Genomic DNA, 21,288 nt, shown 5'->3' on the forward strand with positions numbered 1-21,288 from the left:
GGGAACCTGGCAGTGAGCAATGGGTATCTACCTTAGGGTGGCTAAACCCACTAAGTGACCACTTACGGTGGGCAGAGGTCTCATCCGTATACCTTTTTGGCTTTGTTTCTTCTTTTCACGATTGAAGGAAAATGAAATGGCGAGTCAACCTTGCATGCAACACCTTAGGGGAGGTGCATGCTAGATGGGGTTACTCCTCCTATCTTCGGTTTGAATTTCCCACTGTTGCTCCCACCAAAATTGGGGGTTTGGAACAGGGCAGCCCACTGCAGCTAGCAGTAGGCCTTGAGGTCGAGTTTCAAAGGTCGTAAGCCCTTTGAAGCTTGCCAACAGGGCAGTGCACATTCCCAGGGAACCTGGTTAGCAGGGGCCCTGGGCACTACAACTTCTAGGACACATCAACATCAAGCAAAATATGGGGGTAAACCATGCATACCAGTTACTAACGGCCCGAGGGCTATACCGGTTACTAACAGCCCCAAGGGCTACACCGGTTACTTACGGCCCAGAGGGCTATACTGGTTACCTATGGCCTGAGGACTATACTGGTTACCCTATGGCCTGAGGGCTAAACCAGTTACTAATGGGTTGAGGGCTATATCGGTTACTAAAGGCCTGAGGGCTATACTGCTTGCTAACGACCCGAGGGATATGCCGGTTACTAAAGGCCCTAAGGGTTATGCTGGTTACTAACGGCCCGAGGGCTAAACCGGTTACTAACGGCTTGAGGGCTATACCTGTTACCTATGGCCCGAGGACTATACTGGTTACCCTACCGCCTGAGGGCTATACCTGTTACTAATGGGTAGAGGGCTATATTGGTTACTAAAGGCCTGAGGGCTATACTGCTTACTAACAACCCGAGGGATATACCGGTTACTAAAGGCCCAGAGGGCTATACCGGTTACTAACGGCCCAGAGGGCTATACCGGTTACTAACGGCCCAGAGGGCTATACCGGTTACTAACAGCCCGAGGGCTATACCGGTTACTAATGGCCCGAGGGCTGCACTGGTTACTCACGACCTGAGGGCTATACCGGTTACTAAAGGCCTGAGGGCTATAGTGCTTACTAACGACCCGAGGGATATACCGGTTACTAAAGGCCCTGAGGGTTATGCTGGTTACTAACGGCCCGAGGGCTATACCGGTTACTAACGGCCCGAGGGCTATGCCAGTTACTAACGGCCCGATGGCTATACCGGTTACTAAAGGCCCGATGGCTATACCGGTTACTAAAGGCCCGGTGGCTATACCGGTTACTAACGGCCCAGAGGGCTATACCAGTTAATAACAGCCCGAGGGCTATATCGGTTACTAATGGCCCGAGGGCTGCACCGGTTACTCACGGCCTGAGGGCTATACTGGTTACTAAAAGGCCTGAGGGCTATGCCGGTTACTAAAGGCCCAATGGCTATACCGGTTACTAATGGCCCAGAGGGCTATACCGGTTACTAACAGCCCGAGGGCTATACCGGTTAGTAATGGCCCGAGGGCTGCACTGGTTACTAACGGCCTGAGGGCTATATCGGTTACTAAAGGCCCCAAGGGCTATAACGGTTACTAACGTCTCGAGGGCTAAACCGGTTATTAACGGCTTTACTGGTTACTAATAGCCCGAGGGCTAGACCGGTTACTAATGGCCCGAGGTCACTACTACTTACTAAAAGGCCCCTAAGCCAAGTTATAGACCTAAGCTACAGGCAATGGCCGATAATAGGGAAGAGGGCCTTTAACAACCGGTATAGCCCGAGGCATAAGGGCTAAAAGGCTATTGGAACATTCCACGCTCTGAGGGCAGAATATTCGAAACTAAAAAGGGAGAAACATGAAGACAAACATTGGAAGGTTGGAGCAGAAGGTGTATGCACCCGTTATAGGCCCGAGTCACTTCACTGTCTTCGGTGGAGCTCGCCACACTGCAATGTCCTGTTCGCTCTGATGTGCACAGTGTGAATCACTCCATTGTCTTCAGTGAGCTCGCCACACTGCAATGTCCTGTTCGCTCTGATGTGCACAGTGTGAATCACTCCATTGTCTTCGGTGGAGCACGCCACACTGCAATGTCCTGTTCGCACTGATGTGCACAGTGTGAATCACTCCATTGTCTTCAGTGGAGCTCGCCACACTGCAATGTCCTGTTCGCACTGATGTGCACAGTACGAATCACTCCATTGTCTTCAGTGGGGCTCGCCACACTGCAATGCACAGTATGAATCACTCCATTCTCTTCAGTGGAGCTCGCCACACTGCAATGTCCTGTTCGCACTGATGTGCACAGTGTGAATCACTCCATTGTCTTCAGTGAGCTCGCCACACTGCAATGTCCTGTTCGCACTGATGTGCACAGTACGAATCCTCGTCCAAGGTGTGTCCATTCTGTTTACTGATGCAAATTATACACAGTTATGTACTGCATGCGACTTAACTTACCTATACAAAGCGCTCTGGTGCCCTTATGGGGCTTCTGCAGATCAATAAACATTGACCCAACAGCCCCCTCCACCCTCTTCAGATCAGCTGCGGTGTCAGCGAAATCCCATCTGTCCACATGGGCTCACTGCGCCTTCCCGCCTCACTGCGCAAGCGAAGCCGACTTTTCGTAAAATAATCACGACCCCTATAACCTTTAACATGGCCGAAGCGCCATGAAGTAAAGCGGGGGTCCCCTCACCCGGTCACCCCCCTCGAATCCCAGTAACGGAGGCCGCACTCATTAGCTTGGAACTGTTAGGGCAGAGGTTTATTGACCGTTTCACTTACAAGCAAACCATCGTACATACAAGTGACCGCTCCGATCTTGTTTCCCGCCCGATGATTGGTCGCCGGTGCCATCTTCAGCTAATCAAGCATCCCGGGTGCCCCCACTTCTGGCAGCTGCGACTCCGCCCGGCACACCTGGGACCGGTCACTTCTGGCAACCACGCGTGAAGGGTCACAATCATGCAAGCCACATTTGATTTCCTTTAGTCAATCAGGCATTGTGGCCATCCACTTCTGGTAGCCGTGCCTCAGGCACACCAGGGGCTGCATTACACATGGTGCCCCAGGGGCCCAACGGGCTCGTGCGCTCTCTTTCTGATACCCCGGGGCACTGTGATATGACGGAAGGCTCCGCGGTGCTGGTGCGCGCTGTATGTGCTCTGGGGTGACCCCCATGGATGCCACCAACACAGAGAAACACCGAGCGGTGTGGAGCCAGCCAGGCTATTGTGTGGGTGCCCTGAGGGCAGTGCATTCATCATAATGAGGTGCATGGTCTCTGGTTGCGCCCAGGGCCTTGTGGCGCAAACAACGACTACGCGCCCTCTCTGCAATAGTGGTGTCGGGTGAAGATTGTACTTCTGGTGGCCTTACTTCTACGGTCACCATCCTAGGGAACCACGTTTCATTACCTTCAGTTAATCAGGCCTGCAGGGCACCTGTTCACCTGCAGTAGCCTTTGCATCAGTCAACCATACACAACAGAGACCATTCACCTCCGGTGGCCGGGCTTTAACAGTCATAATCTTAGAGCAGCCACGTTTAATATCCCAGATATCCCAGGGTACAGCTACAGAAGCAGAGAGAGTCCCTTGGGTGATATCCCAGGGTACAGAAGCAGAGAGAGTCCCTTGGGTGATATCCCAGGGGCCCAGGTACAGAAGCAGTGAGAGTCCTGGGGTGATCTCTCAGGAGCACAGGTACAGAAGCAGTGAGAGTCCTGGGGTGATATCCCAGGGGCACAGGTACAGAAGCAGAGAGAGTCCACGGGTGATATCCCAGGAGCACAGGTACAGATGCAGTGAGAGTCCCTGGGTGATATCTCAGGGACACAGGTACAGAAGCAGAGAGAGTCCCTTGGGTGATATCCCAGGAGCACAGGTACAGAAGCAGTGAGAGTCCTGGGGTGATATCCCAGGAGCACAGGTTCAGAAGCAGTGAGTGTCCCTGGGTGATATCCCAGGGACACAGGTACAGAAGAGCAGTGAGTGTCCCTGGGGTGATATCCCAGGGGCACAGGTACAGATGCAGTGAGAGTCCCTGGGTGATATCCCAGGGGCACAGGTACAGAAGCAGTGATAGGCCTGGGTGATATCCCAGGGGCACAGGTACAGATGCAGTGAGAGTCCCTGGGGTGATATCTCAGGAGCACAGGTACAGAAGCTGTGAGAGTCCACGGGTGATCTCTCAGGGGCACAGGTACAGATGCAGTGAGAGTCCCTGGGTAATATCCCAGGGGCACAGGTACAGAAGCAGTGATAGGCCTGGGTGATATCCCAGGGGCACAGGTACAGATGCAGTGAGAGTCCCTGGGGTGATATCTCAGGAGCACAGGTACAGAAGCTGTGAGAGTCCACGGGTGATCTCTCAGGGGCACAGGTACAGAAGCAGTGATAGTCCTGGGGTGATATCCCAGGGGCACAGGTACAGATGCAGTGAGAGTCCCTGGGTGATATCCCAGGGGCACAGGTACAGAAGCAGTGATAGTCCTGGGTGATATCCCAGGGGCACAGGTACAGATGCAGTGAGAGTCCCTGGGGTGATATCTCAGGAGCACAGGTACAGAAGCTGTGAGAGTCCACGGGTGATCTCTCAGGGGCACAGGTACAGAAGCAGTGATAGTCCTGGGGTGATATCCCAGGGGCACAGGTACAGAAGCAGTGAGTGTCCCTGGGTGATATCCCAGGGGCACAGGTACAGATGCAGTGAGAGTCCTTGGGGTGATATCCCAGGGGCACAGGTACAGATGCAGTGAGAGTCCCTGGGGTGATATTTCAGGAGCACAGGTACAGATGCAGTGAGAGTCCCTGGGGTGATATCTCAGGAGCACAGGTACAGAAGCTGTGAGAGTCCACGGGTGATCTCTCAGGGGCACAGGTACAGAAGCAGTGATAGTCCTGGGGTGATATCCCAGGGGCACAGGTACAGAAGCAGTGAGTGTCCCTGGGTGATATCCCAGGGGCACAGGTACAGATGCAGTGAGAGTCCCTGGGGTGATATTTCAGGAGCACAGGTACAGAAGCTGTGAGAGTCCACAGGTGATCTCTCAGTCAGAGAGGTACAGATGCAGTGAGAGTCCACGGGTGATCTCTCAGTCAGAGAGGTACAGAAGCAGTGAAAGTCCATGGGTCATATGTCAGTCAGAGAAGTACAGATGAAGTGAGAGTCCACGGGTGATCTCTCAGAGAGGTACAGATGCAGAGAGAGTCCATGAGTGATATCTAAGGGGCACAGGTACAGATCTAGAGAGAGTCCCAGGGGTCATATCCGAGGTGCACAGTTACAGATGTAGAATGAGTCCCTGGGGTGATATCGGGGCTGCAGTTGGCCAGAAGCAGTTCCAGGTGTTGCACCCCAGATAAACATAAACGGTGAGGGTTCCTCAGGCCGATAGCCTTGATGCACAGGTATCATTCTAAGAGTCCACCGGGTGAGATCCCTGATACCAGGTGCAGGGGGATGCAGGTCCCTAAGGATGGTCTCTATGATGCACTGTGTAAAAGGCCTCGGTACTCACCCCCCTATTTAATCCTACTCTGCATCCAACCTCCTCCTCCCACACCCTCATCTGAATTCGCCTCAATCTCACCCCCATTCCTGTAGCCCCTCATTCCACTCCTCGTCCACTCTCCGTCGTCCTTACTTCACTCCCCACCTCTTCTGCTGGCAGACAATGAGTCCTGCCTCCAAAATCACTGATTCACTTGAAGTCCACTTCAATCTTTCTGACCCCGTCCAGCCTCCAGCTTCCCGGGTCCATGCTCAGTTTTCTCCATGCGTTTTTCCTCAGAAGTTTCTTCTCCTGAATCACTGATCCATCACCCTCGCCCTAAATCTACCAGCATCTTCTTGCCAGTAGACCCCAGCAAATTTCCTGTCCTCCGTGTACCTCAATTCATGACGGAATGCTACCCCTGCTGCAACCCTTTGTAGAGATGTCCGTCTTGGACCACGTTGGTTCCCCCTGTTTTTTCAGCTTTTCCCATTGCAAATTTTATACGTTTTAGCAACATCGCACATTTAGCAGTATTATATTTTATGTACAAGCTTACGCAGTATTATTCTGAGAAGGCAGGGTACATGACTTTTGTTTCTAGATAGCTTTTGCGACACAATCGAGAACACTTCGTCCGAGGCTACATACAGAATGAGATATTCTGGGTGCCGTGTTGCCAGTTTCGGCAACAGCTTCTAATACCAAGACAAAGCATCACGTCAGAGCTGCATCTTCTAACACAGTGCAGTTTTATTACATAAGCAAAGCGCTGGCTGGAAGGGTCAGAGGGACATTCCATCCACCACCATCTTTGGACCGCTGTGCTCGACAATGTCGCTTTACTGGCGCTGATCCACCAGCCTTCCAACAAGGATTGCCATTACCACACAGGCAGACTACTGACACCAGTTTCAGGTATGAGACTAAGGTAAATCCCTTCGATTGCGCTGGCAGAAGGTACACCCAAATAGTCTCTCTTTAGGGTATTAGGGCCGAGTAGGAATCTATAGAATTTGTAGAACCAGTAAACCATGGTGGGAATGTTCATTGTTTTCACCCTGTTCATAATGCTCTTTATGTTGTTCTGTTTTGTCTGCCTAATAATCGCAGCTTACTTTCTCTATATAGGTTTTTCGTTAGTTTCAATAAATGCATTGAAAACTCATCACGTATCCTCTTGGTGTTTTAGCCTTGGCATGCATGAGTAATAAGACGAAAGGGTGAGGTCTGTTTCCACGGCTTCCCTGGGGAGTCGGAGTGTCATGTTTTAGTTTGCCAAAAATCACATTCTCCCTGTAGGGTTAGGGGTTCAGTTGATGCACTGTGAGCTAGTCAGGAACCGAGGTGACAGTGTCTGATGGTGTGGAAGGTCCCCCATATTCTGCCGTTCCACACGCGCAGTCCTGTTTCCTAAAAGGAACCTCACCACACCTTCAAACCACTCCCCACCTCAATCCCTCATTCTCTATCTACCCCATCCTCATCGCCCCATTCCCACCTCAGTCCCATACCCCATCCCTCCATCCCCACCCCGCCCCCAGCCCTGTCACCCACCCCACCACCCCCACCAGTCCTGATAGGCCATGCTTCAGTCCTCCAGCTCACTCCTGAGTCTTTAAGCCCCTTCCTTGCCCCCTTCCAATATTCTCCAGCGGTGAAACCAGTGGCCCAGGTCTTGCTGGTGACTTGTCGCACTACCTGCAAGAAGCACATAAGAAGCACACGGGAAGGCGTTATTACCACACAGCTGCAACATCTGCTTATATCATCATCAGGGTACGTGGATCATACACATAACTGCAACCTCAGCTTCGTCATCACCAGGGTACGCACATCATACACACGTCTTCAGTGCCAGCTTACTTCAACACCAGGGGATGTAATAATCTAGGGCTGCTTACAGCATCACTAGAGGGCAGCACTCACACAGGTGCAACGGATGCTTACACCATCAGAGGACGGTACTCACACACAAAGGTACAACACCTGCTTTTATCATCATCCTCAGAGGACAGTCACAACAAACTGATGTACAATCCTGCTTATATCAACACCAGAAGAAGCTGCTCAGAAACCAGAGGAAGAGCCTGCTTATGTCATCAATAAAGAATGCTAATCACCCATCTCTGTACCCAATCATGCATCCCTGTACCCGATCATGCATCCCTGTACCCGATCATACATCCCTGTACCCGATCATACATCCCTGCACCCGATCATACATCCCTGCACCCAATCATGCATCCCTGTACCCAATCATGCATCCCTGTAGCCAATCATACATCCCTGTAGCCAATCATGCATCCCTGTAGCCAATCATGCATCCCTGTACCCATTCATGCATCCCTGTACCCAATCATGCATCCCTGTACCCGATCATGCTTCCCTGTACCCGATCATACATCCCTGTACCCGATCATGCATCCCTGTACCCGATCATACATCCCTGTACCCGATCATGCATCCCTGTACCCGATCATGCATCCCTGTACCCGATCATGCATACCTGCACCCGATCATGCATCCCTGTACACGATCATACATCCCTGTACCTAATCATACATCCCTGTAGCCAATCATGCATCCCTGTACCCAATCATGCATCCACGTACCCAATTGTGCATCCACGTACCCAATTGTGCATCCCTGTATCCAATCATACAGTACCCAATCATGCATCCCTGTACCCAATCGTACATCCCTGTACCCAATCATGCATCCCTGTACCCAGTCATACATCCCTGTACCCAATCATGCATCCCTGTACCCAATCATACAGTACCCAATAATGCATCCCTGTACCCAATCATACAGTAGCCAACCATGCATCCCTGTACCCAATCACACATCCCTGTACCCAATCACGCATCCCTGTACCCAATCACGCATCCCTGAACCGAATCACACATCACTGAACCGAATCACGCCTCCCTGTACCCAATCACGTATCCCTGTACCCAATCATGCATCCCTGTACCCAATCATACATCCCTGTACCCAATCATGCATCCCTGAACCCAATCATACATCCCTGTACCCAATCATGCATCCCTGTACCGAATCATACATCCCTGAACCCAGTCATTTATCCCTGTACCCAGTCATGCATCCCTGTAACGAATCATGCATCCCTGTACCCAATCATGCATCCCTGTACCCAATCATGCATCCCTGAACCGAATCATACATCCCTGTACCCAATCATGCATCCCTGTACCCAATCATGCATCCCTGTACCCAATCATGCATCCCTGAACCCAGTCATACATCCCTGTACCAAATCATACATCCCTGTTCCCAATCATGCATCCCTGTATCCAATCATACAGTAACCAATCATGCATCCCTGTACCCAATCATACAGTACCCAGTCATGCATCCCTGTACCCAATCACGTATCCCTGTACCCAATGACGCATCCCTGTACCCAATCACGCATCCCTGAACCGAATCACGCATCCCTGAACCGAATCATGCATCCCTGAACCAAATCACACATCCCTGTACCCAATCATGTATCCCTGTACCCAATCATGCATCCCAGTCCTACAGACATGAGGCGTGTGCCCCTCTCTAACAGGCACCTGGCTGCCCTCCAAGATTATCACAAGCCTGGGACCTCAGGTTTGGTGGCTCCATCCATCATCTCCGAAGCACCTTTAAGAACCCAAAAGTCCCCTTGCACTCCTGTTTCTGTGTCTACTTATGGGCAGCCACCCCCTGGGTCCTCTCCTGTTTCTGTGCAGTGGGCCTTGTGCTCTGGGTTGAATTACAGTGGCCTGGGCCCTGTGAAGTGAGAGGTCGTTGCCGTGCTGATGCAATGGAGACGGGTACCATCTGTACCATCCAAGGACAGTGCTCCACTGGCTTTTGGATAGGTTTGCACTACAGAAATACCTCATGATATGAAATGTTTTTATAATGCGCACAACTGCCTATGGGCGTCTTGGCATCAGCAAAGTGTCAAGGGTAGACCGTGAGACCAGGCTGCTGAGCTGTAGATTAGGAAACAGCCCGGTTTTGAGCGCCTTCCCGAGATGTCGCGGATTGGTTTGGGATCTTATGTGAAGAGGAAGTCTATTCCACCCTTAGGCAGTGGAACTGATGAAACTTTGGCCACTGCAAGATTCCAGTTTGAATTTAGGAACCACCACATTTCTAGTAAAGATGGGTCGTAGCCTTCTGTTGGAAGCTTACCGCTTAAACTGCGCTGCGCGGATCCGGGGCCAAGAGCGCGCAGAGCCTCATGGGTAACGCGGAGGGCCTGACCCGTAACCAGTGAACTGTGGGTGATGCCTGGGTCTCTCAGAGCAGACAAGCTGCTGCGATTTGAAGGGTCTGAAGTTTGTCGAACACTCTTTGTTGAATATTGAGATTTCGCCCGATGCAGTAATCACCTTCGGACAGCACATGGGTCTCTATTACTGTTTTCTGAAGTTCGAACGGGATGCAAGGATGAATCTTGTTACTACTCTCAGGGAATGGAAGCAGGATGAAGGGACTAGACTGATTTGGTCTGAGAAAGTCATCTTGTCATCAAACAGAACTTCTAAATTCTTTACTTTCCTGGCGGGAGATGGCCGGATTCCTAAGTCCGGTGGCCACCAAATAGAAGTCCAGAAGAAAGTATTGCTGCCAAACAAACGGACCTCAGCCTTTCCGGAGTTCACTGTGCTTCTGTTTGTGTTGTTGGGGACCCCCTGTCCAGCATGGGCTCCGTGTGTGACCCAGATGTCCCCACAGGTCTGCCCCTCTATGCTGAATGTGCAGGGGAGCCAGGGTGGTTGCGTCGCCGTGCACTCTCCCGTCTGTGTATCTGCTTGGACAACCATCCTGTGCTGTGTCAGGAGTGCACCCAGAAGGCAGGCTTGTCCTTCTCTGGTTGTAGTTCTGGGCGTGCATGCTGCGTCTTCTGCTAAGCTGGTCTAGATGTGGACCATCATGGGGGATGTTGACCATCTTGGTTTTGGCTGCTCTTGCTGAGACTGTCGTGGCTTACTGGACCCGAGGGTGCTCCGTGTGTTCTGTTAGTTGCCTTCTGCTCATTTGCGCCTTCTTGTGCAAGGCATTCATTGCTTCTTGCCATCTGTCGCTGCCCGGGGTGCTCCAGAGATGTAAAAAGGCTAAGGCTGCCTTGACGTCTCTCTTGGAGAAGCCTTCCGCTGCTCTGCTGGAGGAAATGTCTTCAGAAAAATGGCAAAAGAAGCTACATCATGGTCATCTGTCAGGCCCTTGGTCCTCAGATAAATTATTCTTCATCTTTATTGTGGCATCTCCTGTACATGCTTCAAGAGACAAAGAGGCTGAGGAGAGACAGGACCCAGGTGCCAAGAGCAAATATACGGGATGAGACCATCTCCTTTCCCTGCCAGCTCTCAGGGACTATTTACATATCTCTGGTGTGGACACCCCCACCAGATGCCCCTTCCTGCACAAAAACAATCCTGCGTGCAAGCAGGCACACTTGCAGCATGACGCATGTGTGCCGCCAGCACGCCAGCGCCAGGAGCAGGCAGGAATGCTCCATGTATGAAGTTAAACATGGCACATTTCACACAGCACAGCATTGTGCCCTGCGTAAGATGAACGTGCCCCCATATGTGCTGGTGCGGAGGTTACGGGTGTGATGGGGTTTTATCTTCTCGCAGGGAGCAATGATTTCTGTGGCTCCCTCAGTGGAGTCTGCAGGCCCTGTAGCCATGGATGGCCCAGCTTCACCTGGACGTTCACTGAATATCCAGGTGTTCTCCATCGAACCTGCCCAAGTCTATCACCTTCACCACAGGTGCGTCAGGACTGCGGTCCTCTCAACTGAGGGCTGTTGGGCAGAAGGCCAGAACTTGGCGAGGTCCTGAAACCGAACACAACTGCCCTCCAACCTGGTTCTTCAGATCTCTCCACTGAAGGTTAAGAGAGCTGTGGCTGTGCACACTGACAACAGTTTGTCCAAGACTTGTCAGAGGGGAACCGGGGTCAGTCCCTGTCAGTGGTCTGGAGGCCCCTCTGATCTCCCTCTGCCCGTCTGCTCTCCCTGCACCTCTGCTCTCCCTGCCCCTCTTGCAGTTTCTTTCTTCTCCGCGGAGACCTTTGATGCCTTGTGTGCTCACTCTAGGATGCCTTCCACAGGTCTATTCCCTACAAGGGCTGGTGACGCGCTTTGCCTGTTCACTTCTACTTCCAGGTCAAGGGTCATTGAAGGGTGAACGCCCTCCTCTGCTTGTGGCCACCAGCTATACTGGTCCGTATGCTCATGGAATGAGCATAGGTGCTTCTTGGGCTCCTGGGTTGGAAGTGGGTGGGAGGTTGTCTCTGCGGGGATGTTCAGTAGAGTAACAGTTTGTGAACTTTGTTCTTACCTGATGTTGGCTCGGGCCATCTGCTGCAGCCTGCTGCTTCCTACACTCTCTAGACCTACGATCTGGTGACTCATCCCCATCCCACGGGGCCTGGTCCTCGCTCCTTCAGAGGATATTGGCCTCAGATGTGTCTCTCAGGAATATCTGCCCAGCCGCTGCCTAGGTGTGACCCTCCACTTTCATTCTTGGCTGGTGATAGGAGAGGGTGGGTTAGACTTTGGGTCCTGTCTGATGCCATCTCTTCTCAATGCTGGATGGTTCGGTTTGTGACATCTTTGTCCTTTTATGGTGAATGGACTGATGGTTTGTCTTGGATGAAGCGTAAGTGGCCTGGATACACCCTGATGATGGTGAGAGAAGGGACAAGACTGTGACGAGGAGGTAAGGCCTCAGTTACTTACAGACATAGGCGGTCATTACGATCTTGGCGGTGTGGCCCACCATGCCAGCGGTGGCGGGAAAACCCTCCAGCCAGCCACACCGCCACAAAAACAACACCATGAGAGCCGCCATCGGCAGCCCTCACTCACCGCCAGGCAGCCTCCGTCAGGCAGCCTGGCGATGGTCGGAATCATTATCCGACAGGGCAGCGGTGCTGCCCCTCGGATAATGATCCCTAATCTTCCAGCCTTTCCCTGGTGGGAAAACCCACCAGAGAAAGGCTGTCGGAAGGAGTGCCCATGGGGGCCCCTGCACTTGGCATGGGCAGTGCAGGGGCCCCTGTACAGTGCCCCATCGCGCAGGTCACTGCCTGATTTTCGGGCAGTGATCTGCGCGGCACAGAGGCATTGGCCGCTGCTCCATGTGGAGCCACCATCAATGTCCCGGCCAGGCATTCCTCTGGGTCGGCGGGCCCACCGGCTCAGAGGAATGTTCCTAATACGGCCGGCGGGGATCCGAGGGCACTGGCGGTCAGTTGTTTGACCGTCAGCATGAACAGGGCGGTTTTGACCACCGTGTTCATAATGAGGGCCATAGTCTTCCTCATTGCAGTACTAACAGAAGCTGCGGTTCTCCTCTGGCGGGGGCTTGGAGAGTACACACAGAAGGAGTGGGAAGGAGTGAGGTCCGAGCTGAAGTTACTCCCAGGACAGTGGTGAAACCACCCAGCCTGAGGTTCCAGGCTTTTTGTTTATGTTACAGGGCAGTGGTCTGCCTGTCAAGATGTTTCTAAAGACTGGGAAGAGAAGGAAGGAACTTAAGTGTTCACAGCCTTAACTCGACCTAGTGATCACCACAGCAGTCTGGGCTGCTTTGCAGGGTTTGCCAGCCTCTAGAGGTGAACACGTGCTTCTAAAGCTGCAGGCAGAAGCGCCTCATGGGGTTCCTGGTCTGGGTGACTGTGTGCCTTGGAAGGAAATGCTGGTCTTGACGGGCCCCTCAGCACAGCTTTTGTCCCCAGTGTGCAGGGCTCCAAAGGGACATTCAGTCAGTGCTGCTTGCGTGACAGCCAGCTCAGGCCCTCCCATGCTTCCCAGCCCACCCTCCTGCAAGCAGAACTTGCAAAAAACAGCTGAGGAGGATTCCCTCAGCCACAAGACGCCCATAGTTCAGTGAAGCCCTCCGTGTGGGAAGGAAATGATGCAAGGGTTTGGAAAGAGTGGAGGAAGTCCTAGAGCCAGAGTACAAGTCAGCTCTGAAACATGGGCTCTGCAAGGGTGGCATTCTATTCCGATAAAATTTCCAACACCCAAAGTTGCAGAAGGCACTATTTAATGTGGTCAAAGAACTGTCGGACCCAAGTGAAAGATTTCCGGCAACTCCACTATCTCAACATCAATGCAAAGAGCTGGACTACTTCTTCGTTAAACAGGTGCCAAGATTCAGGTTCGCATCGCGAAGGTTCACACGACTGAGGGGCAGCTGCTAATACCACTCTCGACATCTGCACGGGGAATCATGCCCCAAGATAGAAGGGGTACTCACAATATACACCCTTAGCCGCTCCTGAAATGGAGTCACCGGCTCTGCTGGAGACCCCCATTTTTTGACCCTGATCTGGTAATTTAAATCAGCTCAACCCTCGATCCTCTCCCTCCAACTAAACTCAATCTCCAGGACCCAGACCTACTGCGAATAGTGGTTGGACCGCTCAAGTCCTTATTGCGAGGGAAAAACCCCACGGGCATGGAAACATGCTATGGTTTTACCACTCCTATAAAAGCTGAACCTTGACCCCATCAACTTGTCTAACTTTAGACCAATCTCAATGTTGCTCATCCTCTCCAAAATCCTGGAGACGCATGTGAGTTATCAGCTCACCACCTCTCTGGACTCTCAAAACTTTCTCCACTCATCGCATTCGGACTTTAGGGCAGGACACAAGACTGAATCAGCCCTGTAGGGGTCACGGAACATCTGACACGACTCCTGGAAGAAGGCGGTAAAGTCGCGTTGATCTTATTAAATGTTGGTGGTGCCTTGGACACTGGGCCCCATTCCATCCTCCTGGAAGGCTGGAGACACTGGGATTCCATGGAGCAGCTTTAGCCTGGATGACCTCGTTCCTAAAAGACTGGTCATGCCAGGTGTTCTCGGACAGTGCCAGATCAGAACCACGTGCCCTCATTTCAGGTGTTACCTAGGGCTCAGCCCGATGCTCTTCAGCATATATCTATGGCCCCTTGTGGATGTGTAGAAAGCCGCGGACTCACCCTTTTCTCATATGCAGATGACGTGCAGATGATCTCATTGTCCTCTGCACAGGGACACGGCACCGGATCCATGAACTTGTGCTTGAGCAGCACGGGTGAGTTCTAACGCACTGAAGCTTAACGGCGAGAAGACTGAGGTATGGTCTTGGGCGAGAACCCTCAGTTACGGGCCCCCCCAGTACTAGCCAGAGGCTCTCAGTACGCTTCCTGAACTGTCCTCCAAGGTTAAGAACCTTGGGTTCTGGATGGACGAGAGTCTGTCATTGAAGCCGCATATAGCTAAGGTGGCTTCCATGCGCTTTGTAGTGCTTAAGTGGGTAAAAAAAACTCAATGGCACGATTCCTCCTTCAGCCAAAAAAACAGTATACTAGGCCTTGATTCTTTCCAAGATTAGCTGCAGGAACATGTCATATCTGGGAGCAGGTAAGCCAGCCATGTGGTGCCTACAAGTGGTCCAGGATGATTCGGCCAGGGTCCTCTATCGCCTTCCAAGGTCTACTTCTGTGAGCTCCACCGGCTGACCGTAGATAAGCGTATACAGTTCAAAGCTCTGTGCTACATGCACAAGGCTAGGTCAGGCACAGACCCACATTACATTCAAGACCTGATGGTGCTGTACAAGCCTGCACACACGCTTTGATCATTCAACCAGTCCCTCTGCAAAATACCAAGAATCCGCCTGGCGCACATGGTAGGTCACTCCTGCGCCTACCTAGGGCCATAGCCATGGAAGCCCTTCGGAATCTTTGTGACGCTGCACCTCTCTTACTATGTTCTGCAAGAACCCAAAGACCTGGTTGTTTTAGTATGTGTGGTTGATCCATCGTTCCTTGGTCCAGTGCCAAGAAACCCTTTGGGGTAACTGAGCGCTTTACAAGATGCAATGATAATAATAATGGACTCGTGCTTGGAAATATGATTTAAGGGGCAGGTATATGTGACCTTAACTCAGTGATGCCGCAGGATACCCTGCACCCGGATTCATGCCGCAAGCCCCCAACCCTCCATCCTGATTCCTGCCTCACCCCCAGCCCTCCACCGATCACCCATACCCACAAGCGCTCCACTTTGATAACTACCCCCTCCCCAGCCTCACCTGCTCAGTTTATCCAGGCGTAGGCGAAGAGCCCACCCTTCTCCCAGAGGGCGCACCGGGCCGGGTAGTACTCGGGCACAACAGTCAGTGAGGTGGAGAGCAGGGCTGTGTGATTGGGGTAGGCCGGCCACTCTGAGGGCATCACTCCTGCAGGGGAAGGAGGCAGTCACTGTTAGTTCATACAGAGAAGGAGTAGCTGGGCCTTGGCACCCAACTCTCTGTTCATCAACCCACCTCTCTGCCCCATCACCCAGCTCTCTCCCAATACCCCAGCTCATCTCCCAGCTCTCTGTCCATCACCTCCAGCTCTCTACCCATCACCCTAAGCTTTCTGCCCATCACCTAAGCTCTCAGTTCATCACCCCATCTCTCTGTCCAGCTCTCTGTCCATCACCCTAAGCTCTCTCCATCACCCTCAGCTCTCTGCCCATCACCCCAGGTCTCTGTCTATCTCCCTCAGGTCTCTGCCCATCACCCCCAGCTCTCTCTCCATTGCCCTCAGCTCTCTGCCCATCACCCCCAGGTCTCTGTCCATCTCCCCAGCTCTCTGTCCATCACCTGATCTCTCTGCCCATCGCCCTAAGCTCTCTGTTCATCGCCCCAGCCGTCTGCCAATTACCCTCAGCTCTCTGCCCATCACCCCCAGCTTTCTGCCCATCACCCCAGCTCTCTGTCCATCACCTCCAGCTCTCTACCCATCACCCTAAGCTTTCTGCCCATCACCTGAGCTCTCAGTTCATCACCCCATCTCTCTGTCCAGCTCTCTGTCCATCACCCTAAGCTCTCTCCAGCACCCTCAGCTCTCTGCCCATCACCCCAGGTCTCTGTCTATCTCCCTCAGGTTTCTGCCCATCACCCCCAGCTCTCTCTCCATTGCCCTCAGCTCTCTGCCCATCACCCCCAGGTCTCTGTCCATCTCCCCAGCTCTCTGTCCATCACCTGATCTCTCTGCCCATCACCCTGAGCTCTCTGTCCATCGCCCCAGCCGTCTGCCAATTACCCTCAGCTCTCTGCCCATCACCCCCAGCTTTCTGCCCATCACCCCCAGCTCTCTGTTCATCACCCACAGTCCTCTGCCCATCACGCTCAGCTCTCTGCCCATCACCCTCAGCTCTCTGCACATCACCCTCAGCTCTCTGCACATCACCCCCCTCTCTGTCCATCACCCCCAGCTCTGTCCATAACCCCCAGCTCTCTGTCCATCACCTCTGCTCTCTGCCTATCACCATCAGCTCTCTATCCATCACCCTCAGCTGTCTGTCCATCACCCTCAGCAGTCTGCCCCATCACCTGAGGTCTCTGCCCATCACCGTCAGCTCTCTGTCCATCACCCTGAGCTCTCTGTCCATCACCCTTAGCTGTCTGCCCATCACCCTCAGCAGTGTGCCCCATCACCTGAGCTCTCAGCCCATCACCCTCAGCTGCCTGCCAATCACCCTAAGCTCTCTACCTATCACCTTCAGCTCTTTGCCCATCACCCCAGCTCTCTGCCCATCACCCCAGCTCTCTGTCCATCACCCTTAGCTGTCTGCCCATCACCTTCAGCTGTCTGCCCCATCACCTGAGCTCTCAGCCCATCACCTTCAGCTGTCTACCTCATCACATGAGCTCTAAGCCCATCACCCTCAGCTGTCTGCCAATCACCCTGAGCTCTCTACCTATCACCCTGAGCTCTCTGCCCATCACCCCAGCTCTCTACTCATCACTATCAGCTCTCTGTCCATCACTCTCACCTCTCTGGCCATCTCCCTCAGCAGTCTGCCTATCCCCCAGCTCTCTGTCCATCACCCCCAGCTCTCTGTCCATCACCCCCAGCTCTCTGTCCATCACCCCCAGCTCTCTGTCCATCACCCCCAGCTCTCTGCCCATCACCCCCAGCTCTCTGCCCATCACACCCCAGCTCTCTGCCCATCACCCCCAGCTCTCTGTCCATCACCCCCAGCTCTCTGTCTATCACCCCAAGCTCTCTGCACATCACCCCAGCTCTCTGTCCATCACCCTCTGCTCTCTGCCCATCACCATCAGCTCTCTGCCCATCACCCTCAGCTGTCTGCCTATCACCCTCAGCTGTCTGCCAATCACCCCCACCTCTCCATCACCCTCAGCACTCTGCCCATCGCCCCAGGTCTCTATCTCCCTCAGGTCTCTGCCCATCACCCCCAGCTCTCTCTCCACAGCCCTCAGCTCTCTGCCCATCACCCCCAGGTCTCTGTCCATCCCCCCAGCTCTCTGTCCATCACCGGATCTCTCTGCCCATCGCCCTGAGCTCCCTGTCTATCACCCCAGCCGTCTGCCCATCACCCCAGATGTCTGCCCATTACCCTCAGCTCTCTGCCCATCACCCCCAGCTTTCTGCCCATCACCCCCAGTCCTCTGCACATCACCCTCAGCTCTCTGCCCATCACCCCCTCCTCTCTGCCCATCACCCCCAGCTCTCTGTCCATCACCCTCTGCTCTCTGCCTATCACCATCAGCTCTCTATCCATCACCCTCAGCTGTCTGCCCATCACCCTCAGCAGTCTGCCCCATCACCTGAGCTCTCTGTCCATCACCATCAGCTCTCTGTCCATCACCCTGAGCTCTCTGTCCATCACCCTCAGCTGTCTGCCCATCACCCTCAGCAGTGTGCCCCATCACCTGAGCTCTCAGCCCATCACCCTCAGCTGCCTGCCAATCACCCTAAGCTCTCTACCTATCACCTTCAGCTCTTTGTCCATCACCCTCAGCTGTCTGCCCATCACCCTCAGCTGTCTACCTCATCACCTAAGCTCTCAGCCCATCACCCTCAGCTGCCTGCCAATCACCCTGAGCTCTCTACCTATCACCCTCAGCTCTCTGCCCATCACCCCAGCTCTCTGCCCATCACCCTCAGCTGTCTGCCCATCACCCTCAGCTCTCTGTCCCATCACCCTCAGCTCTCTGTCCCATCACCCTCAGCTGTCTACCTCATCACCTGAACTCTCAGCCCATCACCCTCAGCTGTCTGCCAATCGCCCTGAGCTCTCTCCCCATCACCCTCAGCACTCTGCCCATCACTATCAGCTCTCTGTCCATCACTCTCACCTCTCTGGCCATCTCCCTCAGCGGTCTGCCTATCCCCCAACTCTCTGTCCATCTCCCCCAGCTCTCTGTCCATTAACCCCAGCTCTCTGCCCATCACCCTCTGCTCTCTGCCTATCAGCTCTCTATCCATCACCCTCAGCTGTCTGCCTTTCACCCTCAGCTGTCTGCCCATCACCCCAGCTCTCTGCCCATCACCCCAGCTCTCTACTCATCACTCTCACCTCTCTGGCCATCAACCCCAGCTCTCTGCCCATCACCCTCTGCTCTCTGCCCATCAGCTCTCTATCCATCACCCTCAGCTGTCTACTCCATCACCTGAGCTCTCTGCCAATCACCCCCGGCTCTCTGCCAATCACTGCCAGGACTATTGTCTTTGTCAGTGATAGTTAGCTGTTTAAGATAAATGAATAACAACAATGATTTTGTTATAAACAAATAATATTGGAAAGGTTTCAATTCTGAAATTGTGAGGCCGTGAATTAAACATTACTGAGGCCTGTGGAAGGGGTAGAGGCCTTCAGTGTCTTAATCACTCCTGTTATATTCACTCTGTGAGACACATGCACCCTCTTTATCTCCATCTGCATGCCTCACACTGCATCTCTTTCCTTTTTTCAGTCTCTCGTGAATGCACTTCCCTGCATCTCTTCCACTGCACCACCCCACAACTCACTCCCTCACACGTACGCACTGCACTTTCTGTACTTCCTTTTGGTCAATATTTTGATAACTGTGCACCTCCTTCACACACATTTGCACAGAATTGCAATTGCAATGTGAATAGGTTACCATTGCTCTGTGCGCTCTGTGCAGAGAGGCCAAGGACTGAATGGGCAACTGTTCTTATAGGCTTTTTGGCCCCCCGGCAGGAACTGTGAGAAACTCGCACTGCCTCCAGCCTCAGCCCCGGAGCTCTCAATCCTGGTCTGTTATAAACACCTGGAGGCGACTGAGTTCAAACAGTAATTTGGTGCATGAAAAAACACAACTTCCTGTAAACAGCTACCACTCTTATGGGATGGAAGACTAAGTAAAATATGTGAAATATAAACAGGAGCTAAATGGCTGACATGGATTCCCTGAACGCTCTTTACATTCATTTACTTATAAGGAAGTTGTATGTTTTTGACCTGCTCTCTTAACTACCACCCGCAACTCCTCCAAAACAGAAAAGCTCTTAACCGAGGGCCCCTGAGTCTCTCTCCCCTGCCTCCAAAACACTGCATTGCGTCTGTGACCCCCAAGCAGCTGGTCATGTGATAATCCAGTGATCCCTTTGTAGGAAAGTACCCTCTTATTGGCATGGTTACCCCCACTTTTTGCCTGATGTCAGTATGTTTTAACTGCATTCACTGGGATGCTGCTAACCAGGACCCCAGTGACTGTGCTCTGTCCCTCTAAATTTGGTTGCTTGGGACTTCACACCCCTCACAGTTGGCATACTGGTGCCCCCATATAAGTCCCTAGTATAGGGTACCCAGGGCATTGGGGCGCCAGGGGTTCCCTATGGGCTGCAGCATGTATTATGTCATCCATGGGAGCACATGTAAAATCTGTCTGCAGGCCTGCCGATTACAGCCTGCATGAAGAGGTGCATGCACCATTTCACCAAGGGTCACTGCACCAGGTCACTGTGAGTCACCCCTATGGTAGGCCCTACTAGCCCAGAGGGCAGGGTGCAGGTACTTGTGTGTGAGGGCACATCTGCACGAGTAGAGGTGCCACTACAAACTCCAGCTCCATTTTCCTGGACTTTGCAAGTGTAGGGACGCCATTTTACGCGTGTACTTGACACAGGTCCCCTGTGTCCAGCTACATAATGGTAACTCCAAACCTGGGCATGTCGGAATCATACTGTAGGAAAATGCCACTGTTGCCATGGTTACCCCCTACCTTCTTGCCTTTTGTTGATGCCAGCTTTGATTGAAAGTGTGCTGGGACCCTGCTAACCAGGCACCAGTGTTCTTTCCCTAAAACCTTTGTCTCCACAATTGGCACAGCCCTGGCACACAGATAAGTCCCTTGTAAATGGTACCCCTGGTACCAAGGGCCCTGTGGCCAGGGAAGGTCTCTAAGGGCTACATCATGTATTATGCCACCCCGGGGACCCCTCACTCAGCACATACACACTGCCTCAAAGCTTGTGTGTGCTGGTGGGGAGAAAAAGACTAAGTCGACATGGCAGTCCCCACAGAGTGCCATGCCCACAACCCACTGCCTGTGGCATAGGTAAGTTACCTCTCTAGCAGGCCTTACAGTCCTAAGGCAGGGTGCACTATACCACAGGTAAGGGCATAGCTGCATGAGCACCATGCCCTACAGTGTCTAAGCCAATTCTTAGACATTGTAAGTGCAGGGTAGCCATAAAGAGTATATGGTCTGGGAGTTTGTCAAACACAAACTCCACAGTTCCATAATGGCTACACTGAATACTGGGAAGTTTGGTATCAAACTTCTCAGCACAATAAATCCACACTGATGTCAGTGTGGGATTTATTGAGACATGCACACAGAAGGCATCTTAGAGATGTCCCCTGCATGCCAGCCCAACTGCTAGTGCTAGGCTGACTGGTCTCTGCCAGCCTGCCACTTCCAGACCAGTTTCTGACCCCCTGGGGTGAGTGCCTTTGTGCACTCTGT

The 21,288-nt window shown here is 52.8% G+C and overlaps 1 protein-coding gene across 2 annotated transcripts in view; it reads right to left on the reverse strand.

Annotated features, from left to right (window-relative positions):
• Positions 1 to 2,720: 2,720 nt before the first annotated feature.
• Positions 2,721 to 21,288, reverse strand: part of LOC138283686 (para-nitrobenzyl esterase-like) — a 202,782-nt gene continuing 184,214 nt past the window's right edge. For both annotated transcript variants that reach the window (XM_069221677.1, XM_069221676.1), the window contains exons 9-10: positions 15,586 to 15,732; positions 2,721 to 7,176 (exon numbers count right to left, since the gene is read on the reverse strand). In XM_069221677.1, coding sequence (XP_069077778.1) covers positions 15,590 to 15,732 — 143 coding nt within the window. In that variant the 3' untranslated portion in view covers positions 2,721 to 7,176; positions 15,586 to 15,589. The remainder of the gene's footprint in view (positions 7,177 to 15,585; positions 15,733 to 21,288) is intronic.

This window comes from Pleurodeles waltl, chromosome 3_1, assembly GCF_031143425.1.
Source record: "Pleurodeles waltl isolate 20211129_DDA chromosome 3_1, aPleWal1.hap1.20221129, whole genome shotgun sequence".
NCBI classification, from domain to species: domain Eukaryota; kingdom Metazoa; phylum Chordata; class Amphibia; order Caudata; family Salamandridae; genus Pleurodeles; species Pleurodeles waltl.